The sequence below is a fragment of the Seriola aureovittata genome, chromosome 21 (genome assembly GCF_021018895.1).
Source record: "Seriola aureovittata isolate HTS-2021-v1 ecotype China chromosome 21, ASM2101889v1, whole genome shotgun sequence".
Taxonomy (NCBI): domain Eukaryota; kingdom Metazoa; phylum Chordata; class Actinopteri; order Carangiformes; family Carangidae; genus Seriola; species Seriola aureovittata.
This window is the reverse complement of record NC_079384.1, coordinates 605,142-631,139: the sequence shown is the minus strand read 5'-3', so window position 1 is coordinate 631,139 and position 25,998 is coordinate 605,142. Positions and strand designations below refer to the sequence as shown.

At 45.9% G+C, this 25,998-nt stretch overlaps 4 protein-coding genes across 5 annotated transcripts in view; 2 read left to right on the top strand and 2 right to left on the bottom strand.

Annotated features, from left to right (window-relative positions):
• The window catches only part of LOC130161973 (kinesin-like protein KIF20A), a 12,849-nt gene extending 3,307 nt beyond the window's left edge, over window positions 1–9,542 (bottom strand). Inside the window, exons 1-24 of the mRNA XM_056365379.1 lie at window positions 9,448–9,542; window positions 8,773–8,886; window positions 8,600–8,689; window positions 8,281–8,400; window positions 8,023–8,161; window positions 6,887–7,071; window positions 6,687–6,729; window positions 6,441–6,586; window positions 6,055–6,127; window positions 5,433–5,544; window positions 5,025–5,096; window positions 4,759–4,905; window positions 4,497–4,659; window positions 3,750–4,034; window positions 3,548–3,651; window positions 3,106–3,226; window positions 2,773–2,890; window positions 2,627–2,688; window positions 2,367–2,486; window positions 1,596–1,761; window positions 1,252–1,506; window positions 922–1,046; window positions 362–535; window positions 1–90 (exon numbers count right to left, since the gene is read on the bottom strand). The exon at window positions 1–90 is cut by the window's left edge and continues 47 nt beyond it. Of these exons, the coding sequence (XP_056221354.1) occupies window positions 1–90; window positions 362–535; window positions 922–1,046; window positions 1,252–1,506; window positions 1,596–1,761; window positions 2,367–2,486; window positions 2,627–2,688; window positions 2,773–2,890; window positions 3,106–3,226; window positions 3,548–3,651; window positions 3,750–4,034; window positions 4,497–4,659; window positions 4,759–4,905; window positions 5,025–5,096; window positions 5,433–5,544; window positions 6,055–6,127; window positions 6,441–6,586; window positions 6,687–6,729; window positions 6,887–7,071; window positions 8,023–8,161; window positions 8,281–8,400; window positions 8,600–8,689; window positions 8,773–8,877 (3,015 nt within the window). The 5' untranslated portion in view covers window positions 8,878–8,886; window positions 9,448–9,542. The remainder of the gene's footprint in view (window positions 91–361; window positions 536–921; window positions 1,047–1,251; window positions 1,507–1,595; window positions 1,762–2,366; window positions 2,487–2,626; window positions 2,689–2,772; window positions 2,891–3,105; window positions 3,227–3,547; window positions 3,652–3,749; window positions 4,035–4,496; window positions 4,660–4,758; window positions 4,906–5,024; window positions 5,097–5,432; window positions 5,545–6,054; window positions 6,128–6,440; window positions 6,587–6,686; window positions 6,730–6,886; window positions 7,072–8,022; window positions 8,162–8,280; window positions 8,401–8,599; window positions 8,690–8,772; window positions 8,887–9,447) is intronic.
• Window positions 9,543–10,442: 900 nt separating this feature from the next.
• bbs1 (Bardet-Biedl syndrome 1) lies at window positions 10,443–14,678 on the top strand. 2 transcript variants are annotated; one of them, XM_056365242.1, is made up of 7 exons: window positions 10,443–10,699; window positions 11,171–11,580; window positions 11,774–11,956; window positions 12,243–12,374; window positions 12,692–12,798; window positions 12,914–13,034; window positions 13,480–14,678. In XM_056365242.1, the coding sequence occupies exons 2-7, from the start codon at window positions 11,209–11,211 to the stop codon at window positions 14,308–14,310; spliced, it is 1,746 nt and encodes a 581-aa protein (XP_056221217.1). In that variant the 5' UTR covers window positions 10,443–10,699; window positions 11,171–11,208; the 3' UTR covers window positions 14,311–14,678. The 2 variants fall into 2 exon arrangements, with proteins under 2 accessions (XP_056221217.1, XP_056221218.1); XM_056365243.1 differs by having other exon boundaries at window positions 11,166–11,580.
• Window positions 14,679–17,163: 2,485 nt separating this feature from the next.
• Window positions 17,164–19,031, top strand: lect2.1 (leukocyte cell derived chemotaxin 2, tandem duplicate 1). The gene is made up of 4 exons (XM_056365187.1): window positions 17,164–17,322; window positions 17,662–17,773; window positions 18,415–18,566; window positions 18,659–19,031. Exons 1-4 carry the CDS (start codon window positions 17,292–17,294, stop codon window positions 18,823–18,825), a joined length of 462 nt encoding a protein of 153 aa, XP_056221162.1. The 5' UTR covers window positions 17,164–17,291; the 3' UTR covers window positions 18,826–19,031.
• On the bottom strand, window positions 18,883–25,836 carry LOC130161863 (monocarboxylate transporter 9-like). Its single transcript, XM_056365189.1, has 9 exons — window positions 25,370–25,836; window positions 24,926–25,182; window positions 24,679–24,822; window positions 23,539–23,634; window positions 23,067–23,409; window positions 22,076–22,159; window positions 21,785–22,006; window positions 21,256–21,428; window positions 18,883–20,649 (listed from the first exon to the last, which is right to left on the bottom strand). Exons 2-9 carry the CDS (start codon window positions 25,146–25,148, stop codon window positions 20,447–20,449), a joined length of 1,488 nt encoding a protein of 495 aa, XP_056221164.1. The 5' UTR covers window positions 25,149–25,182; window positions 25,370–25,836; the 3' UTR covers window positions 18,883–20,446.
• Between the last annotated feature and the right edge of the window lie 162 nt (window positions 25,837–25,998).

The following is a 25,998-nucleotide window of genomic DNA, read 5'->3' as shown; positions in this document are numbered from 1 at the left end:
AGCTGATCTCTGCAGCACTGCTTCACTCTCCTTCTTCAGCTGCGCCATGGCAACGTGAAAAACACTGCTGCTGCTCCGCCCCTCCCCCTCCTGAAACAATCAATACATCAATCACTGCTGCTGCTCTCCACTCTGTTCCAACCTGACTGGATTTCTCTGATTGATTACCATGAAAATATGATGACATTACTGATTATTTATATTATCATGAACAATATGACACACCTCTTCACCTATCAAACCAACCGATCAATCAGTGACACGGTGCTCCTCTGTTCGGGACTCAGAGTCACCTCATACCAACAACCAATAAATGATCAATCAACCTGATTAGTGACACAAACAACATCAAAAAAAGAACCTTGGCTTCCTGTCTCAGACTCTCCACCTCTTCTGTCAGACTGTTGATGGTTCTGGTCTGCTCCTCTGATTGGCTCTGCAGGTCCTGGAGGCGGGTCTCTGTGGTGTTGAGCTGCTCCGATAGGCTGTCAGACCTGTCAGTCTTCTCAGTGAGCCGCCTCTGGAGACCGGTCACCTGGTGACATAAACAGCTGATTAAAGTTTTCTGACTGAAAACTGTCGACCAGGGACCAGCTGATCAAAACACCCTTAAGTCTCCATGGAAACAGTTGAAGTTTACTGCAGTAAAATCTCTTCCATTGCTGTAAATTAACGTTTTTCCTTAACTAAGAAAACCTGTTAAGAGATTCTGAGCAACACCCTTAAGAAACAAAGCTAAGGAGAAATTCAATCTTAAGTAGAAAACTTAAGGTGTTTTGGATCTTAAATGAAAACTGTCCACATTAAAAAAACAGAAAGAGCAAAAATAAAAAAAATACAGTGAGTGATGACTGGGTCAAACTGTCGAGCTTAGGGGCTTCACTCATCTCTTAATTAACCACAGAAGAAGAAGAGCTGCACCTCTGTCTGCAGCTGGAAGATGCCATTAACCAGAGCTTTGTTCTCCTTCATCAGTCTGGATGTTTCCCTCTGCTCAGACTCCAGAGACGAAAACACAGAGACACAGTTTGGACACTCGTCCAGGTCTACAAGAGAAGGGGGGGGGGGGTCATTCACTATCTCAATATTTAGATTTTCTTTAGATTTCATTGCTCCTTTTCAAATATCACATGGACAATAGTATGTGGACACCTCCACACATGTTAATGCAGTTTTGATTGTAATTAGAATCACTGGATGTCCACATACTTTTGTCCACAATGACTTCCTGTGTGAAGGTTCAGCTCCTACCTGTCAGCTGCTGCACCTTCTGCTCCAGCAAAACCTGCTCCTTCTTCAACTCCTCAACCTCCTCCTCCCGTCTCCTCAGCTCCTCCTCCAGCCTCGTCCTCTCCTTCTCCACCTCCTCCTCCCGTCTCCTCAGCTCCTCCTCCAGCCTCGTCCTCTCCTTCTCCACCTCCTCCTCACGCTCTCTCAGCTGGAGGATGGTCTCCTCCTTCTGGTCATTCTCCTCCTGGAGCCTCCAGATCTCCTCCTCCAGAACCACTGAGGAGAAGAAGGAAAAAAAGATGGAATAAAGACGGAGAACAAATATCCGTCCCTCCCCTTCCCCCTCCTCCTCCTCTGTCTCCCACCTCTCTTCTTGGCCGGTCCTCCTCTCTCCTCGTCATCCAGATGGTTACGCCTGCGTTTCCTGCTCTCCTCCTCCTGCTCCTCCTGCTCTCCTCCTGCTCTCCTCAGACAGCGGCAGGTCTGTTGAAGCTCCAGCAGCTCCACTCTGATCGACTCCACCAGAGCTCTCTGACAGATCAAACACAGACACTTACCCTTTAATGACAGCGTCTGAATGAACGATCAATAACACATCAGCAGTTATTGACATTATTGATTAAACTGGACGTACGGCGAGGATTAACTGTTTCCCTCACTCCCCCTCCCATCCAGAAAACTCTCCATGTGGGAGGTGGGGGGGGGGGGGGGGGGGTAGAGACAGAGATAGAGACAGAGATAGAGACAGAGAGAGAAATAGAGACAGACAGAGAGAGACGGACAGAGAAAACAGAGACAGAGAGACAGAGGGACAGAGACAGAGAGACAGACAGAGACAGACAGAGACAGAGGAGACAGAGAGAGACAGACAGAGACAGAGAGACAGACAGAGAGAGAGACAGACAGAGACAGAGAGACAGAGACTCCATGTGGCTGCTACAGTGGTTTAAGTCCTCCATGTTTCACGCCGTCCACACATGGAGACACAGGTTGGTGAAGGTGTCACATCATGTCATCATGTTGTTGCTGACTTGAAACGATTCATCACTTATCAGATAACAGCAGATTCATTTTCCGTGAGTTGACTAATTGATTAGTAGACGATCAGCTCTGATCAACAGGAAGTGTGTGTTTACGTCTCTGGTGGCGTTCTCCACAGCACTGTCCATGGCCGCCTGCAGTCTGTTGATGACATCGTCTTTCTGCCGACACATCTCCATCAGCTCTGAACACTTGTGTCTCTGCCGCTCCAGACTCTGGACAACAACAACACAGTGTCGGGTGAGGCCACGCCCACACAACAACTGTCGAATCAGAGCGCAGTCTGGACGTCAAAACGAGGAGAAGAAGACAGTGACGACACAGCAGACACCACAGAAGAAGACAGTGACTCTACCTCCTTGGCTTCCTGCAGTTGGTCATGCGACTGCTGCTTTTCCAAGCGCAGCGCCTCCAGCTCTGCAGGTGGACAACAACACAGGTGGGTCAAAGGTCAAAGTTACATGAGCTGTGAGCTGTGTGTGTGTGTGTGTGTGTGTGTACCTGCAGTGTGTGTGTGTTCAGTCAGACAGCGGTGAACACTCTGAGCGTCCTCTCTGATCTTCTCCAGGTCTTCGGTCATTGATCCGATGATTCCCTCCAACAGAGTCACCTGCTCCTCCTGACAACCAATCATCAGTTAGTTCATCAGTCTGTCGGCAGTCATTCCCTGGTTACCGTGGTTACCACTGTCACCTCACTGTGTCTGAAAGGTTTCTCAGTGTGGAGACTCTACACTGTCACTGTGTGTCAGACTGTGACTGACAGGTGAGCTGTCCAGGTGCTTCCCTCCTCTCACCTGACTGACAGGTGACCTCACTCTGAGCGTTTACTCACCTTGCTGCTGTCGACGTTCACAGCTGACAGGTCGACCGTCTTGCTGACGAGGTTCTTAAGGATCTCGACTCTTTTCTCAGCTCGTTCCTCCAGGATCTCCCTCTCCTTCTCAAGACGATCACTGACACACACACACACACACACATCCAATTAATCTGCCAATTATTTTCCAATGACCAATCAACTGTCCGTCAGTTTCAAAGAGCTGAATCTTCACGTCTTGTTTCGTTTGAAAGAAGCTTGAAACGTTTTTCACTTAAAATGAATTAATAATCAAAATAAATGTCAAATTATTTTCTGTTAATTAACTAATAAATCCATCAACTCATCATTTGAGATCTGATTTGCAGTTAAATAAATCTCAGTTTCATCTCATTATAAAGTGAAGGAGCAGTGACCTGTTGAGCACATGTTCTGGTCACATGATCATGGCGCCTGTTACCTGTAGTCTTTCTCCATCTTATTAAAAAGCTCCATGAACTCAGCGCTGACTTCTTCTCTGATCTGAGCCTCCAGAACTAAACGCAGCGCCGCCTCTCTGTCCGACTGCTGACACACACACACACACACACACACACACACACAAGTCAATAACCTAAAATTTTAAATCACCTTCAGTCTGTTAACATGAAGTCGACACAGACCTTCTCCTCTTCCTCCATGGTCTGGTCTTCTTCACCTCCTGCCTCCAGCACAGTTCCCTCCATCACACTCTCCTCCTCCTCCTCTTCTTCCTCCTCCCACCCTTCACCATCCTCATCCTCCAACACGTCCTCCAGGGTCGTCTCCCAGGCAACCAGCGAGCTCTTCCTGCCCCTCCCCGACATGTTTCTGTGCTGGTCGGCGTCGTCGATCATCATCGACAGCTCCATGGCCGACCTGTGCGGGGCGTCGTCCAGGACGGCCGGCCTCGCGTTCAACAGCACCACCTGAAGGACGAGTCATTTTATACATTTACTTTTCTTTCATTCCTTGAAGCTTTCCATCCATTTGCATACGCAGGTGTAATGAGCTTCTAACACACGAGACCTAAACATCTCCTGGTTTCTGAACATGTGCTTGATCTGCATGTGACAACCCAACCTGAACTACATCAGCTACATCACACAGTCACACTTCTACTCATCTAGACAGCAGGCAAAGGTTTAAGTGTTACTTCTTCAGAACATGTTCAGAAGCTTCTACTGGGCCGTAACCGGGAAACTTTCCTCCATCATTTATAATGAATGTGATGCTGTTTATGAGCTCTGATTTAAATATATGAGTGTTGACAGCAGGTCTGTGTTCATGTCTCTATCAGCAGCTTTTTAATGTGAAAATTATTACAATTAAATTCAATCTGAGCAAATGGATGAAGGTGAGTTCTCTGGTGTGTTCGTGTGTGTGTTGACCTTCTGTGCGAGGGCGGAGAACTTGAGGACATTGAGCGTCTCGTCAAAGCAGGACGCGCTCTGGTTGATGTTGACCACCATGGAGACGCGGCCGGCACCACAGAAGAAGAACTGCAGGAAGTGGGTCAACTTGGACTCCCTGAAGGGAACGTGGTGCTGGAACCTGCAGAAATCATCGTGGAGTCTTACATGTTTCTCCTTATCAAACATATCTCTCTCTCACTCACACACACACACACACACACACACAGTGTGATCGTACTTGGAGTGTTGATTGAGTCTCATGGCGTTGATGCACTTCCCGAGTGTGAGCAAAGAGCTGTTGATGTTTCCCGCCTCCTTCAGTCTCTCTCCGGTGTTGTGAGTCCGAGAACAGCGCTCTGAGCCGGCCAGGTCGCACAGAGCCAGCCTGAACAACAACAACCACAACAACAACATCACTGCAGGAGGAAAACGTCACGTCCCTGACGGAGTTACAACTTGCTGATTTACGACTTGCAGTGAATGAAATGTGACTGTTGGTTTTACTCGCTGATGCCGAGGACTCTGGGAACTCCCACGTCGTCCACTCTGAGGATCCTGATGGAGAAGATGCTGTGGCTGCAGAGACACAGACACTGATGACACTCATCTGTTTCCAAGGCTGCTATTCTCCCAGTATAAACCAGTGTTCTCCCAGTATAAACCAGTGTTCTCCCAGTATAAACCAGTGTTCTCCCAGTATAAACCAGTGTTCTCCCAGTATAAATCAGTGTTCTCCCAGTATAAACCAGTGTTCTCCCAGTATAAACCAGTGTTCTCCCAGTATAAATCAGTGTTCTCCCAGTATAAACCAGTGTTCTCCCAGTATAAACCAGTGTTCTCCCAGTATAAACCAGTGTTCTCCCAGTATAAACCAGTGTTCTCCCAGTATAAACCAGTGTTCTCCCAGCTCACCTCCTGCTAGACAGCTGGTTCAGTCTGGTTGAGGAAAAACTCTGGTTCTTCTTCCCAATCTTCATCACTCTGTAGGCCTCCTCAGAGCTGTTCACCTGGACCCAGCGCAAGTCTGACAACACACACACACACACACAAACAAACACATCAACACACAGACACACGTCAACACACACACATACACACACGTCAACACACAGACACACACACGTCAACACACACACACACACACACACACAAGTCAACACACAGACACACAGACACACACGACAACACACACACACACACAAACACATGTCAACACACAGACACACACACGTCTACACACAGACACACACACACACACACAGAGACACACACACGTCAACACACAGACACACACACACACACACACACACACACACACACAGAGACACACACACGTCAACACACAGACACACACACACACAAACACACACACACACACACACGTCAAAACACACACATACACACAGACACACACACGTCTACACACAGACACACACACACACACACACACACACACACACACACACACGTCAACACACAGACACACACACACACACGTCAAAACACACACATACACACAGACACACACACAAACCTTTGATGAAGGAGTTTCCTTTGACGTCCTGAGACAGACGTAACATCGTCCTCTTGTGGTGTCCACTGGGAACCTGAACATCACACATCAGTCAGTATTTCCTCAGACTGGGACGAGTCCACAACATGTGAAGGAAGGAGGCTTCACCACTTTTACATTTCTCAGTTAACAGGGATTCACATCTGGACACATGGATGTCCAACTTTAAACTGTAACAAACACAGTCGGGCACAGAGGGATGTGGAATCCTCCGTATGGTCCCACAGTTTAGATCCCTCTCTAGCATGAGACATCCTTGAGACACACATGCCATCAATAACCAGACCGCACAGAGGATTAGACCACGAAGGTCCTCACAGGTATAGAAGTACGTGTGTGTGTGTCACCTGTTCCAGCAGGTCGTGGATGTTGTCGTTGTAAATCTCACAGAATGAAACCCAGACGGAGAAACGGACGTTTGAGTCGACATCCAGACAGAAACTGTCGGCCTCAGAGACACTGTTCAGACTGCTGTCAGTGCTGAGAGACGAGCCTGCACACGCACGTACACACACACGCACACATTCAGTACTGGGGGTTAAAGGATCAGATCTGACTTTGTTGTAATAAAGCGAGAAAATCAGAGTCACGACCTTCGAGAAACGTGGATCTTCCAGACGTCAGACTTCTGTCACTCTGCAGAGAGACACACCAGTCAACAGGACACCCTCACACTGTGATGATGGTTTCATCTGTGTGTGTGTGTGTGTGTGTGTGTGTGTGTGTGTGTGTGTGTGTGTGTGTGTGTGTGTGTGTGTGTGTGTGTGTATGTGTATGTATGTATGTGTGTGACCTCTTTGAGCAGCCTCAGCAGGTTCTTCTTGCTGCTGCTCTCTGCTGCCTGCTGGTCTGGAGTCAGTCTGCTGAAGTCTCTGCAGCGCTGAGGCTTCAGGTCGCTCCGGCTGTACAGGCGACCTTCAATACTGTTGAAGATGACGGACAGAGACCTGGGCAGCAGACCCGAGTCATGATCCGGACCTGAGAGAGACACAGTCAGACCAGCGGGCAGGAAGCTGACACTTCAAAACATTCATCACCAACATTTTTTTCAGTTAATGATCTGGAAAAACATTTTGTGTTTTTCTCAAGTTTCTATCAAAATAAAACTCTGGAGGGCAGGTTTCACTATTAACTGACATCTTATAGATTCACTAAACGATGAATCAGATCAATAACCTGACAGAAGATAGAAACGTGCATGTTGGCTATGACCACAGCCTCCATTATTGTTTTGAGGTGTTGAAAACACATAAATCTACAGATTTGAGAAACTCATCAGTCCCTCCAGGATTTCACAGGCTTTTTTTGGATTGTTGCAGCTAAAATTCCTGATTTCACAGCAGCTTTTCCTAAAAGTTGTGATGCATGTTGCCGCGTTTTCAGATGTTTTCTTTGCGATGAAACTGTAAATAAATCCAGGTGAGTGCAAGTAGTGACCCAGATTCTGCTCCTCTGCTCTGTCTGAATCAAAGGTAGAGCTGATCTTAAGAATCACCTCATCAAGTCATCAGTTTATAACGTAGAGCTTTTTATGTGTGTACGGCCACCGGCAGCTACAGCCATCTTTTAAGGTGGAATGTTTGCTTGAGTGTTACTTGATGCGTGATTGATTTTTGGAAATCAATCAATACACCTTAAATGTCGACATGACTCCGATCATTAGTTTTTATCAGCTCTCTCCATGACAGACTCAGTGACGATCGGAGCTTCAGCTTCTTCAAATGTAGATAAACATCAACGTGATCATGTGACTGAAGATATTTTATTTCTTCTGGAGGATAAAAGAAGTGGAGTGTCGTTCCTGTGGCTCCAGCTCTACACCTGTGACTCCACCACAGTGTCAATTATCAAAATAATAGTTTTAGTTTAATTTTCTGTCAATCGACTGATCAATCACTGCAGCTGTGACATAGACGTTGAGTCTCTCACCGAGGAATGTGAACGTCTTTCCAGCGTTGGTGACTCCGTATGTGAACACCAGACAGTTTCCTCCTTCCAGAACGTCTCGCACCAAACCACGAACTGAACCCTCAAACACCTTCCTCTGACTGGCATCTGGACCGAATACCTCCACACAGAAACAACATGACAATCTGTTTTAGGAAGCTTCAAACAGCTCCTTCAGCTCACTGCATCTTTGAGGAACAGTGAGAACACACAGGAAGACAGGTGTGATGTGAGAGTTACCTGTGTGAAGCTGAACCTCTGTGCTGTCTGTGGTAGGGACTTCTCGCTCTGTCGGTTTGACTGACAGCTCCTGGGAGCCTTCAGGACCACGGTGTCCGGTGCCTCGATGGTCACACACTCCTACAGAGGAAAACACACCAGATTCATTTTGGTTCTGCAGTGACAGATGAAAAAATTCTTCTTCCCGACACAGAAACTCTATATGTGTCAGGACTGAACAAACAGATACCTGACTACAGTTAATCATTAGCTGCAGCCCCAATGAACAGCCGTTCAGTTTAAATCATTATGAGTCCTACAGAGTGAATGTGAGTGTTACCTGTGACTCTCCGTTGCCACTCTCAACTACAGTGAACGGTCGAACCCTCAGGTAGACCTGCAGGTTCTCAGACTGAGACTGAGCACTGTCCTGCTGACAGGAGAATAACATCAGTCAAAACCTCCAGCAAAGTCAGGAACATCTTCCTGATCAGCTGCAGACAGGTAACTTACCTGAGCTGGCGCAGCATCAAAATCACCCAGCAGATCTCTCCTTATGTCGTCCACCTCCACCGGCCCGACTCTCTCCGGCTTCCCGGCTAAACAAGACTCCATCATCTCTGCAAGCTAACATACACACACGACCAGCCAGTGTCATTCAATGTTATCAACACAGTCCTTCTTCACCAAGCAGCCTATTAAAGATCAGCTGTTTCCAACCGCACTTCTAAAGGCTGACATCTTTCACCATGTGTTTTAAAGGAGAATCTGTTTATGCCGATGTTATCACTGGACAGCGATGACGTGATAAATGTCTTTAGTCACGATGTCCCTTGTATGTGAGGAAGTGGACAAGCACGAGAAAATGGAGAATTTTTAACGGAGTCCGGCGTGACTTCCACCCATAAAACAAATCATGTTGGAGCTCGTCAGCTGTAACAAGCCCCCGCGCAGTCAGACAGAACATAATTCAGATCATATAATAGGTACACTATAAGTCAGTAATAAGTTAACTGCAGTAAATGAGATACGAAGATCTACCTCAAACGATGGTTAATTTTGTTGTTAGCATTAGCCACAAAAAGCTAACCATCATATACATAAGTTTGTTTTGTTTTAACGGCTTTAGAGAAACAATACGTCACATCTGTGTACAGTCAGCCGACATTTTATCAAACTGTGACTCACTCTGGACGAGTTTTATTCACCAGACTCTGAATTTAAAGCAGAAAACATCGAAAAACAGTCTCTGCCGTTAGCTCCCTCTGCTCCGCGGGCTACTTTTTAAACTGGGACCAGCGGACCAATGAGCGCACATCACATATCTCGTCACGTATTCGATTAAGATCTCGCGAGATTATCTGGCTTGAACGGAAGAGACTCGAGATCATGGTGTGACGTGAAACCATAGCAAACAGAAATAAATCGTGGTAATTTACTTAAAAACATTCAACATATAATCACAAGTTAAGTTTGAAAAAAAAATCAACAAATAAAACTTTCATCTAAAATTTAAAAAGAAGTTATCTTTTATGTCTTTTTTGTGTCCAGAATTTGTCATTTCCTCCTCTCTGAAATGGGAAATATCTTGTTGTCTTTGGAACAATAAAGACTAACTCTACCTGATCATTCTGATCGTACTTACTGCCAAATTTAATTTCCATAAGTGTAAATATTCTAGCAGTAAACTGTTCTGCTTAATGAACTTAAAACTCTTTTATTTTGTAAAGTGTGAACAGAAATGTTAACTTTATTTTTACTGTCTGTTTGAATTGAATTTTACAGGTATGATTTTACCTTTATACTCTGTCTACACAGCACACATCTCCTGTTCTGCGTTTTCCAATAAAGACTGAAAAACGACAAACAAACAAACAAAAACTGGTTTTGGAGGAAGAATGAAGGCCACAGCAGATGTGGCTGAAAGCTCAGGAAGAAATTGAGTAAGTAGTTATCAACTTAAGGTTATACACCCCATCCACCAAAACAAAACAAAAATCATACACAAATAAAAAAAAGAATTTGCTTATTAAAAGTTATATACGAGAATATTTATATATAATATTAACTGGATATAATGTGATTTATTTTATTTATTGTTCTCGGCTCCTTAAGAAATAAAAAGTACAAGACTAAAAAGTAAAAAAAATAAATAAAAAAAATAACGTAAACAACGAGGGCTGAGAACGACGTCATCAGACGGGGACAGCGTTGGCAGCGTAGAGGCGGATGAGGATCAGGACTGAAGCGGATTTGTAGACCAGGTGGATTAGAGGCTTAGAACCGGCAGCTAGCTGCAGCTCGGACACTTTACCTGGACCAGTCTGGATCTGTCAGAACACCTGTAACTGTCCACTGAACAGTCTTCCCGCCGCTTCGTGATAAAAAAGAAGACGACATCAGGATCAACGAGACGCGTCAACACGTTTCCATGCCAACGGTGAGGCGGGGGGTGGGGATTAATTAGAGTTTATTTTAGACGGATCACAGTTACTGTACCTGTAACTATGGTGATACAGCAGGTCTTTATTAGTAGTAATCAATAATCAACCATCTGCTGTAGTAGACATATTGACAGATCTCTTCTTTATAAATTGTGATAAATGACTTTCATTTTCGTTATTGATTAATCGATCAGATTGCTTCTGTGTTCACTGTTTGAAAACAAAGTGAGTAAAATGATTATTTTAGTCGATGAAAGCTTTGTTATTTACAGTCCCTGATGTTTTAACTGATCATTTATCAGTTATAGATCAGTTATAGATCCTATGTTTTAGACTATGAGGATGTCAAATCACAACTCCTGAATTTATTCCATTTATTATGAACCTGTGTGTGTGTGTGTGTGTGTGTGTGTGTGTGTGTGTGTACCTGTGTGTGTACCTGTGTGTGTACCTGTGCCGTAGAGCAGGTGTCCCTGTGTGAATAAAGTTTGATAGCGCTGTCATCATGTCTGAGTCGAGCGGTGATGGAGGGAAGTGGCTGGACGCTCACTACGACCCGGTGGCGGGTCTGTACACCTTCTCGTCCTGCGTGGACCTGGCGGACCTGAGCGGGGACGGGGAGAGCCAGCTGGTGGTGGGGGACCTGGGCTCGGGCTCGTCCGGGATGAAACTGAAGGTGTACCGCGGCACGGCACTGGTGAGTGAGAGCACCCTGCTGGACCTGCCCGCTGGCCTCGTCGCCTTCTTCATGGACCTACACGAGCCGCGCATCCCCGCCGTCGCTGTGGCGTCCGGACCCTGCGTCTATGTCTACAAGAACCTGAGACCGTACTTCAAGTTCACGCTGCCTGGGCTTGAGGTCAACACACTGGAACAGGTGTGTGTTTGTGTCTGGTGTTGGGGGGAAGGTCTCAGCTGCGTCACCATAGTGATGAGGTCACAGGATGAAAATCAGACTGACTGATCATTTGGAATATGATCGTGAGGTTTGATGGTTCAGCTGCTGCTCACCTGTGCTGCTAATACACCTGTGTACTGTACCTGACATGCTGAATGCTCTGATTGGTCAGGACGTGTGGCAGCAGGCGAGGGAGGGGCAGATCGACCCTCTGACCCTGAAGGAGATGTTGGAGGGCATCAGGAAGAAGGCCGACGTCCCGCTGTCCGTCCGCTCGCTCAGGTTCCTGTCTCTGGAGACCGGCGACATGGACGAGTTCGTCCAGCTGCACAAACAGCAGCCAATCAGACGGCAGGTAAGCTGACATCACGCGTCATATGAGTCAGTCTGTCTGATGTTGCCTTGTGTTGACATCACCATGACTGCGATGACAGTGAGTCACTCAGCAGGACTGAGTTGATCTCTGACCTCAAGGAGGCGATTTACACCCAGTTAAAGCTCAGAGCGTTTCCATGACGACAGCAGTAAACAAACACTTAATGTATATTGTTGTATATTGTGATATTGTCGTACATGTCATGATGTGATTTTAAGGCGGTATCACCTGGTTTACCTGACTCTCACTGCGTCCTCTCTGTCAGACAGTCATCACCTGCATCGGGACGCTGAAGAAGAGCACGGCCGACGAGGACGGCGTCAGCTGTTTGGTGATCGGGACAGAGAACAACGACGTCTACGTTCTCGACCCAGAAGCTTTCATCATCCTCTCCAAGGTAAACTCCCATCAGACACCACGCCGGGACAGGCGGGACCACCTGGACCACCGGTCTCTGGGCTGAACTGGTCCTACACACAGAACAGAAACACAGGAGCTGATCATCAACACAACTTTAGTCACTATATTTATGCTGATCACACTCACATCTTCATCTCTCACATGTTCACACACTTCCTGGAAAAACCTGGAAGAATTAGATTTTATTTCAAAATGACCCAAAATATCCTGGAAACTCAGAAAAGGCCCTGGACAGGTTTGAGTGTGTAACAGTCCTGATCAGTGCTGATGGTTCATTTTATCCGTCTGCTGAAGATGTCGCTGCCGGCCGCTCCCACCATGATGGATGTGACGGGTCAGTTCGATGTGGAGTTTCGCATCACGGTGGCGTGTCGCAACGGAAACATCTACATCCTGCGCAGGTGAGACACACACCTGACTGGGAGAGGAGCTCCTGTTCCTGTAATCAGTTGAATGTGGAGTTGAAATGTGAAACGACGATGTGAGCTGACAGATGTTTGTGTCTCTGCTCCTCAGGGAGTCGGACAAACCCAAGTACTGCATCGAGCTGACGTCTCACCCGGTCGGTCTGGTGAGGGTCGGGAAGAACGTGGTGGTCGGCTGCACTGACGAGAGTCTGCAGGGCTTCACACAGAAGGTAAAGGTGTCTGTGTCCTCTACCACCAGAGACAGTCTGAGTTCACTCAGGTGGGACAGATCCCAGTTTAAAGTCTCGACACATCAGCTTCAGTCAGGACCAGAGCGTCTCCTAAGTCTTAAATAACAGCTAAAACGTGTTTTCTGAGCTCACACTGACCTTGACCTTTGACCCCCAAAGTCTAATCAGTTCGTCCTTGAGTCCAAGTGAAGGTTTGTGCCAAGAAGTTTGTGAAGAAATTCCCTCAAGGTGTTATGGAGACATCGTTTCCACGAGAAGACGGACGGACGGACCAACAACCTAAAAACAAAATGGCTGCCGCTCTGACTGATGCTGATAATAAATATGAAACCAGATGTAAATGTGTTTACAACAAACTGTGTCTGTGACATCATTCTGGAGAAATCAGAGTGAATAAACTAAAAGTCTGTGGTTGTGTCTTCAGGGGAAGAAGCTGTGGAGGACCGTCCTCCCTGCTCCCATCACCACCATGGCTGCCATGGACCTCCCCACCCGGGGCTTCCAGGCGGTTCTGGTGGGCCTGGCTAACTGTGAGGTCCAGCTGTACCGGGACAAGAACCTGCTGAGCACCATCAAGACGCCCGACACGGTCAGCAGCGTCTGCTTCGGACGGTACGGGCGTGAGGACGGGACACTTGTCATGACCACCAAGGGAGGCGGCCTGATGGTGAAAATCCTGAAGAGAACAGCGGCGTTCGAGGACAGGGACAGCGCCCCCGGGCCGCCGCTGGCCCAAAGCATCCGCCTCAACGTGCCCAAGAAGACCAAGCTGTACGTGGACCAGACACTGCGGGAGCGGGAGAACGGCCTCGCCATGCACCGCGCCTTCCAGATGGACCTGAGCCGCCTCAGACTGGCCGCTGCCAAAGCCTACGTCAAGGCCCTGGAGTCCAGCCTGACGCCGATGTCATCCAGCCTCAGCGAGCCGCTCAAGATGAACGCCGTGGTACAGGGTCTGGGTCCGTCCTTCAAACTGACCCTGAACGTCCAGAACACTGCGGCGTGTCGGCCCGTCATGAGCCTGGCCATCAGCTTTCTGTACGACGAGAGCCTGTACCGGATGAGGAACCCCTACATGAGGATCCCGCTGCTGGTGCCCGGACTCATCTACCCCGTCGAGACCTTCGTGGAGTGCACCAGCGACAAGGGCATCTCTGACATCATCAAGGTGTTCGTCCTGCACGAGGGGAGGAGTTCCCCCCTGTTGACCGCCCACATCAACATGCCGGTCAGTGAGGGGCTGACACTCAACTGACCACATGATGCTTCAACATTTATAACAAACAGGGTCTGTGTATTAAGCTACTTGTGCTTAAACAGGAAGTCCCTTGATCAAATGATGAAATTCCTCACAGACAAAAAAGGATTGTAAAGGTTTCATCTGTAGATTTATTGAACTGTGTCGGACGTCTGTAGTTTTACTGAAGCTGTTTCATATTTGTGTCTCAGTTTGTTCGTGTTGAAACAGCAGAAACACTGAGTTTGATCAGATTCATCAGCATCAGGGATAAAAGTCACTGTAGGTTTTATACAGAAATATGAACAGGACACATTTCTGTAAAAATGGTGTATTTTTTAAATGGAGTCTTGTATGTAGAAAAATAAAACAAAGCTTTAACAACACATTTCTGCATTTTACAAGAATTTCTTTGAAAGTTTCTTGGAATAAACAATACATTTTGTTGTTTCCAGGAAAAGATACATTTTTTAATCAGCCAATGACAACAGCTTCACGTGTTTCATCACCTCGTGTTGGGAAACAACAGACAGTCAGTCAGTTTACAGGCTGTTGACCTGCTGCCGTCAAACAGTGTGTGGACTCTTCAGTGTTTTGAAACTTCAGCCAATAAAACCAGTGGAGTCTGAATGAAGCGTCCAGATCCTGATCAGGACCAGACGTTAAGATCTGAAGATGGTTGATGAAGATGAAGATCTAATTTTGGAAATATGAATCATTTTATCTAATTTTTTTTAACAATGGAAGTCAATGCAGAGGATGTTCAAATCCTTGAAAACTCAAATGCTTTGCCATACTTTTAGCTAGAAACTTCATTAGAACTTTGATCCCAAGACTTTCAGCCATTTAACTTGAATTAAACTTTTTGATATCTTGTACAGTTTTTGATTTATCAGCGTTTGAGTTTAATTTTCTTCTGACAGGAGGAGGTAAGATTAGATGGCATCACAGCTAGAGCGAGAGAAGGAGTTAAACTGCACAAAACAAATTATGTTTAACTCGTCCTCACGGCCACAAATTTCCCTCTTCACACATGATTTCCTCCCAGGTCGTAGAATCTGTCTTCTTTCATACAATGACGCTACCAAAGCACAGAGACATCAGAGTGAACAGGAATCCCATCAACTGCCCCGTTCACTCCGATGTCAGAGCAGACAATCAGGAGGAAAACAGGAAGCAGAGTTGTTTTTAAATCACTGCACAAATATTTTATATCACTGCGTTAAGCAGAGTATCCTCTCTCAGAAAATATACACCTTTATATGATTACAGTTACGATATTTAACTAGTACGTCTGTGTTCGAGAGGTGTATTTCAACTGAATCCCTGTCTCACTCAGTAGAATAAGTAAGCAGTTAAAATCACCATGGCAACCTCTGAGGGAAGCAGCGCTGCCACCTTTTCATTTTAACTGAGGAAAGTCAAACTTTCAGGAAAACAGGAGGCAGGACATTTTTAACATCGCAGTACATTCTATAGTTTTGATACTGAAAAGATGATTTCTTGTACAAATCAGACCAACGAGTTAACGCTTGAGTCTGGCTGGTTTATTTGTGCACAAAGGACAGATCTGGTGCTGGCTACACCAAGTCTCTCTCTGAATGACAGAACCTGAGCTGCTTATATCCTAACTTGATCAGGGCCTGGTAATTATCATCTGTTTAACCTCAAAACCTTTCTCTCAATGTTTCACCTTTATTGTTTACATCCTCCTGGAAGTACCCGCATCACTAAATCTCTGCCAGGATGTAGATAATCTTCTAAACACCAATATAACCATAAAGCCCTCGAGGTGTAACAGACTCCGTGATCTCCTGCTCCCCCAAAGGTCAGCAGCCGACCTAAAGGTCACATTCTGGACATCCTTAAACCAAAGTTACCGACATGCAACACAAATACAACCTTACAGATACTTTATATCACTGCGTTCAGCGAAGTCTGCTGTCTCAGGAAACACTATCTGATAGGATTTAATGGTCTTTGACTGGAGAGGTGTCTCTCAGCTGAATCCATGTCTCACTCAGAGGAGTGTAGGTGGACAAACATCAGTTAATCAGACGAATTCTGTGATGTCCGTGGTGTCAAATATTTAACTGACATTTGGCAATTTTTCTTCAGTTAGTCATTGTGACTCGACACAGACAGAGTTAGTTGCAGCTCTATTTGAAATGTTAGTTGCTGGGATTTACCAGTGAAGCTCAGCACAGTTCAGCTGCAGCTTGGGCACAAGCAGCAATTTCTCCACAAGTTGCATTGTGTTGTTTCATAAAATGTTTCTTGGGATAAACAAAACATTCTGATGTTTCCAGTTAATTTTACTTAAATGAGAAAATCATTTGAGAAAATCATTTATATTAAGAAACTTTCCTCCCCAGAAATGTGGATTTTTTTCAACTTATTTAGTAAATTCTGTATAAAAATGAAAGGTTATGAAATGTAGAGGCTCCTGTTGACGCAGGTTTTTAAGATCATGAAACACCTGTTGATAATTACCATTTGCATTTTGTCTAAATATTTGCATTAGTTAGAACATGGACGTTCTTTCTGTTTCATTCTGAGTTCGTCCTCCGAGCTCAGGCTCAGAAAATAAAGTTGTAAATAAATAAATCAAAATAAGAAGGTAATAATATAAAAGATTTTCCACGTCGACTGAACCTGAAGTCAGAGGTCAGGTAACAGATGAGGACAGGTAAACAGCTGCTGTTTGAATCCAGAGTCCACAGAGTTCCAGTGTTGGTCAACACAGTACACACAGTTTACACAACAACACACAACGCAGAGAGAGACAAGACACATCATCCTGAAGCTGTATCAGCTTCATGTGTTTCATCACCTCGTGTTGGGAAACAACAGACAGTCAGTCAGTTTACAGGCTGTTGACCTGCTGCCGTCAAACAGAGTGTGGACTCTTCAGTGTTTGGAAACTTCAGCCTATAAAACCAGTGGAGTCTGAATGAAGCGTCCAGATCCTGATCAGGACCAGACGTTAAGATCTGAAGATGAAGATGAGACGTGTCGTCGTTCTGTTGGGTGAGAAACTCAATCAGCTGCTGCTCGTTTACATTTCTGATGATGTTTGTTAATTATCTGTGATCTCGCTGTATGAACACCTGCGTCGTTGTTTGAATATTTGTCATTTCCTCTACTAAACATCTGATTAATTGTTAAAGTTTGAGGAAACTAACGTCCTGTTTGATGATGGTTCAGTTAAAGTTCAAACGTTCAGGCTGAAATTTGAGGAATTCATTCATGTGATAAAGAAAAGAGTTTGTCACCAGGAGACTTTTTTTTTCATTAATGAATGTATTACAATTACCTCTCTTCTCTGGGTGTGTGTGTGTGTGTGTGTGTGTGTGTGTGTGTGTCCAGCTGTGTTGTGTGTGTGTGATGGTGTCAGGTTTGGTCAGCTCTGCAGAGGAAACCCGACCAACAGAAGGAGGACGTCAGACAGCCAGGGACAGGGTCACTACGGAGCCGGACGGTAACACAACTGCACAATGACACAAGTGTTCAGGTGCATCATGGGAAACGTAGGCTTCGTGTTTTTGAACTTCGGCACATTTTAGACAATATAAGTGAACCTCCCCTTCTGCAGCAGAGATTTGGACCATCATGTTTTTTATAAAAGGACTGAGGACTAAATTAAAACAGAACATGTGAATCCAACATATCGACTCCTACATCACTGAATATTAAAGATAATTTACCACAACTCCAGACATGTTTTAAAATGTTTTAAATCCTCTACTGTGATTCATTTAGTTTAACGTCGCCTTTTACTTCCTGGTTGAGAAACCTGGATCAGGCCTTGAGCCCCGCCCACCACCTGCTGGCTCCAGGTGGACAGGTGAGAGAGCAGAGAGCATCAAAATGGTGAGAGGAGGAAACATCAGAGACTCAGTCACATGTTTGAGCCTCAGTCAGACCCAGACTCAGAGGAGGAGTCTGAGACCAGAACCAGAGTCTAGCAGACGGATCAGAACCGTTAGCATAGCTAGGATCTTATCAGAACGATTAGCGCAGTTAGCATCTCTTCACAATGGTAAGGGTAGTTAGTAAGAGAGTCTTCAACATCTCAGTGAGTGAAGCAGCTGTCAACAGCTGGATGTCTCTGTGTCTCAGAGAGGGCAGGCTACATAAAGGTCTGGACATCAGGTGTGAGGACGGATCAGACGTCCTCGCTCCGTTTGACGTGACTCTACACGGAGGACTCCTCGTCTACAATAACCCCAGCAAGGCCGCCATCGACAGCGGCATCAACCTGAGAGGACAGGGTCGGTCCACCTCGGTCTCTCTACAAAATACTGATCACGTTAATTAGGTTATTGACCAGATTATTGATGGTGCTGGTCTTCGTGTCCTGCAGGTCTGTGTTTCAAGCTGTTCTACGTGAGGCCGGACCGGACCTCTGGATCAGTGAGGAAGGGAGAAAGGATCGGAACCATGCTGCCCATGCAGACCGTTTACCCAGGGATCACATCACATGTCCACGTCCAGATGTGTGACAAGAGTGACCCCACACCCTACTTCTGATCCTGATCCACTGAGGACCTGATCCACTGAGGACCTGATCCACTGAGGACCTGATGGACTCATGGATGACTTCACTTCTCTGTGTTGACACTAAACCTTTCCTGTCGTGTTTCCTGTTGATCAGAACTGATCAACTTTATCAAATCAAATATTAAATGAGTTCTGTGAAATGATCAAATAAAGTTTTTACAGTCTGAAAATCTTGAGTTTGACACGGGACCAGAGTCTTTTCACGTCCCGTCACTTCTCCTCTGTTGTTTCATTACTTTTATATTAGGAACCAAAAAATATTTTTCTCCAGTTTATTTTCTTTATGATTTTTTTCCATTTCTGTCTCGCTAAAACAAAACCTCCATGTTTTTTTACCCTGTAAACAACCTGCTGTTGTGCACACACATTTTTTCTTTGATATGAACATTGATGTGACATTGTCTTCAAAAAGCATCAGCATTAACAAATACAAAGCAGAAGCATGAGAACAATAACAACAACAGGAACCATGAGAACAAACACAGAAATCCTAAAAACATGTCAGATAAAAAAAAATGTCTTTGGTAAAATGAAATGAAAAGAGAAGAAATATAAAAAACAACAACGATGACATCACAGACGTCTGCTGTGTTCGGGTCTAAACTCAAGCTTCATGTCAGTAAAAACTTCAACAGGAAATAATCTGAAAACAACGGAAACATCATCACCTGTGTTCATGGAGATTAATAATCTGCAGGTTTTTATTAAAGAATATCTTCACTATCATGAACACTATTATGAACCTGTTAAATACCTGTTTTATTTCCCAACATGAAAGTTTAATTGTTATTTTACCTTTTCTTTTTCCTAAATGTAGTCCAGTTTCAAAATACTGGAATCAGCTGATAACGTCTGAAGATTTTAATATTTGTGCATCTGAGACTGATCTCAGTCCTGATTGTCAGTCACTCACAGTGAGACTGTAAAACCTGAGAACCATCCACACAGACTGATCTGAGAAGAGTTGAATGGTTTAAAGGAAGTTACCTGGACTCAGAGCTTCTGAGTCCTGGGTTTTGTCTTCCAGGCAACAAGGACCAAATCTCCCAGAATCCTCTGAGAGCCTTGGAGGGCGGGTTCTGAGCTGGTGTCTAATCCCGAACCAGTTGTTCATGTGTCTGCAGCCACAGAACTGGAGAACTGGTTTGAAACCGGTCTAGAACCAAGACCCGCCTTCGTCTGGGGGCGGGGTTATCGTTTGTGAACGCCACAATCAACATCAAACGTCTGGAAGCTGACGTGGACTCACAAAGCCAGGAGCCAGGAGAGTCAGCCGTCGCTGTTGTCGTGTTTGGTGCTAGTGTTGCTGGGAAAGCCGATACGTAGAAGACATAAACACTGACTTAATGACGTGGGTTGATGGTGGCACTGTAACCATGGAAACGGGCTCTGAGAAGGTTCTAGGACCAGCTCAGAGAGGACAGACTTTGATCGACTAACAGTCTGACAGTTTGTTTGTGTTTGTGCGTTTTAAATAAAGTTTGATTCGACTAAAATCAAACCTTCTCGTAAACATCGACTTCGTTCAGAACCACCATTCAAATTTCAAAAACGTAAACTTCACTTGGATCCAGATTTGTCGTCAGGCCCGTCAGGTGACGGGTGAGGTAGCGTCTGTTACCAAGGTAACTGTACAGCTGTTGAGCTCGGCCTCGGGGGCCACTGAAAGAGGGGGAGGGGTTTGCGGCCGCAGCGAGACAGTGGCGAGGAAGAGGACGATGCTGCTGACCATCATGCCGCCGCCACTGATGAAGAAGGCGACGTCGTACGACTGAGAGACGTCGTAGAAACAACCTGAAGAGGACGACAGGATGTTTATAATTATAATTACTATTATTATAATTACTTTGTTATTAGTACTTTTCAAAAGCAGGTTGCTAAGTGCCAAGAAGAAGCAGGTAGAAATAGAATAACACAATAAAATAAGATTAAAGATACGGCAACGGCAAGTGAGGTTCAAACTTCTAACACAGACAGTAATTCTACAATCATGCAGTTTGAGCACTCAGACTCATCAGGGGTTAACGAGTCAGAGATAAAGTCAGAGGCCAAACCAATCAGAGACCTGCAGTTCCTCTAACGGCCACTAGAGTCTGGCTCCAGCAGTGAGTCAGTCCCCATAGACTCCCATGTTAAAATGTCCAACTTTACAGCAGAAATAAACACGTTTACAGCCTGGTACAAAAACAATGTGATGATAATCTGAAAACAAAACTCTTATGAGATCATGCAGCCATGATTCCTGTTTGTTGTCTTGTCATATGATGATGATGATGATGATGATGCAGTTTCAGGTGCACAGATTATGTAAATGATGTGGTGAAGGAACAGTTCATCAGGCTGAGATGAGAAATCTGCAGCAGGTTTTAAACCAGGTTCACCACAGACTGAAACTCTTACCTACGACAGGAGGACCCAGTGTGATCCCGACGCCTCCGAAGAACATGAGGATCCCATGAGCCTCGGCGAGCTTCTCCACGCCGACCACCTGACTGGTGACGTACGGAGTCAGAGTCCAGTTCCCGCTCAGAAAACCCAAGACCACCGACAGCACCTGGAGGTCCCGGTAGGAACTGCAGTAGAACGAAAACAGGGTTGAGATAGTTTCTGTGTGTTCTAGATCTCCATCAGAGCAAATCAGTACCCATAATGCTTTGAGGGACGTAAACAGGAAGTATGATGTTGCTGTAAAGTTAGTAAGTTGGCTCACCTGTCAGACCAGATCATAACTTACATCAAACATTCCAAACTTTGACTTTGTCTTCTGACTCTAACCAGTAACAGTTTCTTTAGAGTGGACAGCTGGGGGCTCCCTACATGTCTCTTTCTGCTTTAAGAAATGGACGCTGCGGTTCATGGTCAAACCCGTACCCACTAGACCACCTGGACGCCCCATTTTACCTGTCCAACCTGTCTTCAGTGGTCTCACCTGGTGAAGGGGATGAGCAGCACGGCCAGCCCGCTCACTCCCACCGTCAGAGCATACAGGTGGACGCTGTCGACCCGCGGCATGTCGGCCATGACGCCCAGACCCAGTCTCCCCACGCCGCCCCCGATGGAGCAGAGGGAGACCAGGGAGATGGAGGCGACGCCCTCCGTCAGCCCGGAGCTCCGAGCCAGGTCCTCCAGGAAGAGCTGGGGGGGGTGGTACCTGCTGGAGGAGGTACAGGTGAGCAGGACTGAGACATGCTTTGCTAACAACAGAAGAAGAAGAAGAGACTGACCGAGGCTGAAGAAGAAGAGACAGATGCAAAGCGTCATGAGAACCTTGTCCTGAAGGAGAGACAACATGGAGGACAAACACCTGAGGAGAGAAAAGACAAAAGTCATGTGAACTGAGGGTGGAGGGACAGAGTCCGTCCACTGTCCCCTGATGACTGAGAACTGTTCATCGTTACAACTTGTTGTAATTGATCGTTTTGGATCAAGTTTCAGTTTTTATCCCAGACGCTTCAGTTTAGTCACGGGCGTTCGGATACCTCTGTGAGGATTTTTATGAGATGTATTGATTATTTAAGCAGATGGAGATGGAGTTTGACACACAGAGACGTTTGATGAGGGGACGTACTGTTCACGCCCTGTAGACCATCAGGACGCCCTTCAGTCTTTGGAAGTTTAAAACCACAGGATGAATAAATAACTTCTTTATAGAGAGACTGTCTTTTAACAACAGTCATGTCTGGAAGACTGATCTCAGAGCTGCTACAGACAGATGGACAAAAGTTCTGATCAGAAATCCAACCGTCTGATCATTGATCAATAAGGTGATTAATCAGCCATCGTGACCTCAAACCACAACCGATCTGACAAAAACTCAGATTCTAGATTTAGACAGGAGCGACTGATTCAGTGTTGGTCTGTACAGAGTGTCCAGCTTCAGCTTTCACACTGGTTAATGTATGTGAGGCTTTAAGGCGTATTCCTAACCTGTGCTCCATGTCATCCTCTCTCTCTCTCTCTCTCTCTCTCTCTCTCTCTCTCTCTCTCTCAGTCCCAGCCAGGTTCATCACTTTCTAGTGTCCCCTGGAAACACTTCTCTTGTTTATTTGCATGTGTTCTCTGAAGTTGCAGTGTGTTGACCTCTCAGGGCCACCGTAGAGATCAGGTGTAAAGACCTGAGCCGCTTCGTCAAAGAGCCAACAGACGAGTCTGTGACACACTGAGGCCGATGATAATGATCTAGACCAGCTGATCTGCTGCGTCACACTCACTGGGTATATCCTCTCGTCTTGATCTTAACCGTCTTGATGAAAGATGAGCAGCTGAACAAACTCCTCCTCCTGACCGGCGGCTCCTTGGTTTCCGTGGTGATACCCTGATCTTTGTCTGAATGCTTCTGATTGGACAGCTCCGCCTCCTCCTGAAGCTGCCGCTCTAAGATGGCAGCTCTCTGTTTGAGGTAGTATCTGGGTGGGGTCAGAGGGCGCATGGGGCCGGCGCACGCCACCACATTCAGCGCCAGCGCTCCGATTACGAGCAGGCAGCCGTCCAGACCCAGCAGCTCGATGAGCTCGCTCTGCAGTGTGGCGTACAGGAAACCGCCCACACTCGTACCTGAGGACGACAGACAGGTGACTGACAGCTGAACCACTCAGCTGATTGTGCCTTTGATGTTTTAACGTATGAATGGAGGTTTGCGTTTTGTGACAGACAGGAAGTGACGTGGTCACATGACAGACCTACCTGAGCTCACTATTCCCAGAGCCAAGCCTCTCCTCTTGTCAAAGTACAGACAGGTGATGGTGAGGGTGGCAGCGTACAACAGACCGACACCGACACCTGAGCAACACACACGCACACACAGGCATAGCCAATCAGAAGCCAGTATAAGCTAGAAAATCACAGTCAGTATCTGTGATAGGCTGAGACACCTGCCAATCAAAGCAAGCCAGCACTGATAATTATCATCGATTAATCTGCTGATTAGTTGTTGAGTTCATCATTAAAACATCAGAAAATACCCGTCACATGATTCAGTTTAATCTGTCAAATCAGAAGCTGAGAACTTATTTAAACTCAGAATGACAATTCAAAACAAGATCAACTTTAATCAGATGTCAAATATAATTTGAAATAAAAGGAATAATTATTGTCAAACTCTGCACTCAGGCTGACCTCTGACCTCAGGAGGTGGAATATAATCCAATGAGAGATTAACTACACTAACGTGTAAGAAATAAGAAATGTGTTGACTCTTTTACTGGATCAGCTGATGTATTCCTCTCTAGTGGTCTTTAGAGGAAGTGCAGCTTCTTCTAACTGAATCCCATATAAACCAGCAGTGAGTCACACACATGTTCCTTCATCACGGTGAACACACACACTCACTGTGGTTTACTTTGACTCAGTCAAACACTCACTACAGCACCAAATGTGCATTAATCCGCTGCTGAAAATAGTCCCCAACAGATGTTCTGTTCCTTCCTGTTTGTTTGAGAAAACTGAGCAGCTGTTTGAGGAAATTACTGAGACTTTTTAAAAGAAACTCTCGATGGTAACAAAAACATGGAATAACACCGGACTGAACCTTTAATCTACTAAAGAGGATTGGGGCCAATTTAGGGAAATTAATTATATTGAACATTTATCGAACATTTTAAATGTTTCTATCGAGGAAAATATTATCGCGATAATTATTGCTATCGTTTTATTACCCAGCCCTAGCTATCTAACTATTCTAAGTTTTTATAGTAAATGAAATTCTCCCGGTTCAACATAAACCTGATCATACAGATGCATTTTGGAGAATGCCCAGGACTTCCTGAGTGTCTAAACTATAAATGAGGGGTGGAGCCACAGCAGGTGAAGCAGCCTCAGTCTTACCGACCACGACGCCATAGGAGAAGATGAGGAAGGGGACGTTGGGAGCAAAGGAACTGAGCATCAACCCTCCTGCCACCATCACACCACTGAAGACAGTGACAGGCCTAGCACCGAAATTCACCACACACACACTGCAGACAGGACCTGGGGGGGGGGGGCAGAAAGGAAAAGAAACATGAAGCTGAACACGTTTGTCAGACAGAAACAGTCTGTCCCTGAAGTGTCGTCACACTCTCTGGTTCCTCACCCACTATAAGTCCGACTCCGCCCACCAGCGAGCCCAACCAGGCCGTCACAGCCTTCCCCTCCCCAAAGGCAAGCAGCCACTCCGGGTAGAGGACGCCCACCGACTGAGGAGAGCCGTACCCCAGCAGCAGAGCCAGGAAGCCAGACGCCACTATCGCCCAGCCCCTACCCCCGTCCAGGGCCAGGGGCCGGGCGAGCGGAGGGCCGGGGGCCGGGGGGGACATGGTGTGATGATGGGTGACCTGCAGGGAAGGTCTGCTGTGAGGGAGAGAGGAAGGATGGAGTAAGTTCAGGTCTGTGTGTTTTTCATAAAGAATCGGAGACTCTAAATGAGAAGTCTTGAATTTACTGTGAATTTTAAGAAATGCATGAAATTGTCAAAGATCTAATTTAAAACAAAATTATGAGATTAAAGATTCAATTTATGAAAATCACGTCTCATCACCTTTAATCTGTTTCTTCTGCTCTTGGTGGAAACATTTCCATTAAACTGATATACACTCAGTCTCCACACACACACGCACACACACACACATACACACACACGCACACACGCCGGTTTTCTTTGTCTCCACAGCAGTCTGGATCTGATGCTGTTTTACGACATTTATTGACGTTTAACAGCTCATTTAAACCGCCACTACACCGCGTTACTTGTTTTCAAACTGTAACCGTCGGACATGTCTTCCTCTCTGTGATGTTCGTCCGTCTCTGTCTGTCTGTCCTCTCTCTGTCACACTCACAGTAGAAAGTAGTTGAAACACATTATAAACTAACTTTCCCGGGCTCCTGCTGCGGCTCGCTGTCGGTGCGCTGCGCTCCGTCTTCCCGCCGCTGCTGCCGCCGACCAGCCGTCTCAAACTCGTGTTTTTCACGGTGTTTTCACGGCAGGACCGTCTCCAGCTCCGCCATCCTCCCGCTGCGTGACTGAGTGATATGTTTACAATGTACCTGCTGATATTATTGTGTAACACACAGGAATGTGAGTTGCCTCTTTTTTGTTTTGTTATATCATTTTGTTTTGTATTGATGATTTAGATTTCTTTATAAATATAAAGTATATTTTCATGTATG

Bases quoted from the DNA above. Each gene is read 5' to 3' on its own strand.
- bbs1 (XM_056365242.1), top strand. From the start codon at position 11,209: ATGTCTGAGTCGAGCGGTGATGGAGGGAAGTGGCTGGACGCTCACTAC. The intron at 12,375-12,691 runs GTAAACTCCCAT...CGTCTGCTGAAG, and splicing joins CTTTCATCATCCTCTCCAAG to ATGTCGCTGCCGGCCGCTCC. The intron at 13,035-13,479 runs GTAAAGGTGTCT...TTGTGTCTTCAG, and splicing joins TGCAGGGCTTCACACAGAAG to GGGAAGAAGCTGTGGAGGAC.
- lect2.1 (XM_056365187.1), top strand. From the start codon at position 17,292: ATGAAGATGAGACGTGTCGTCGTTCTGTTGG. The intron at 17,774-18,414 runs GTAACACAACTG...TCTGTGTCTCAG, and splicing joins GGTCACTACGGAGCCGGACG to AGAGGGCAGGCTACATAAAG. The intron at 18,567-18,658 runs GTCGGTCCACCT...CGTGTCCTGCAG, and splicing joins CATCAACCTGAGAGGACAGG to GTCTGTGTTTCAAGCTGTTC.
- LOC130161863 (XM_056365189.1), bottom strand. From the start codon at position 25,148: ATGTCCCCCCCGGCCCCCGGCCCTCCGCTCGCCCGGCCCCTGGCCCTG. The intron at 22,007-22,075 runs GTCTCTTCTTCT...CTCCTCCAGCAG, and splicing joins TTCTTCTTCAGCCTCGGTCA to GTACCACCCCCCCCAGCTCT. The intron at 21,429-21,784 runs GTGAGACCACTG...GTTCTACTGCAG, and splicing joins CTGCTCATCCCCTTCACCAG to TTCCTACCGGGACCTCCAGG.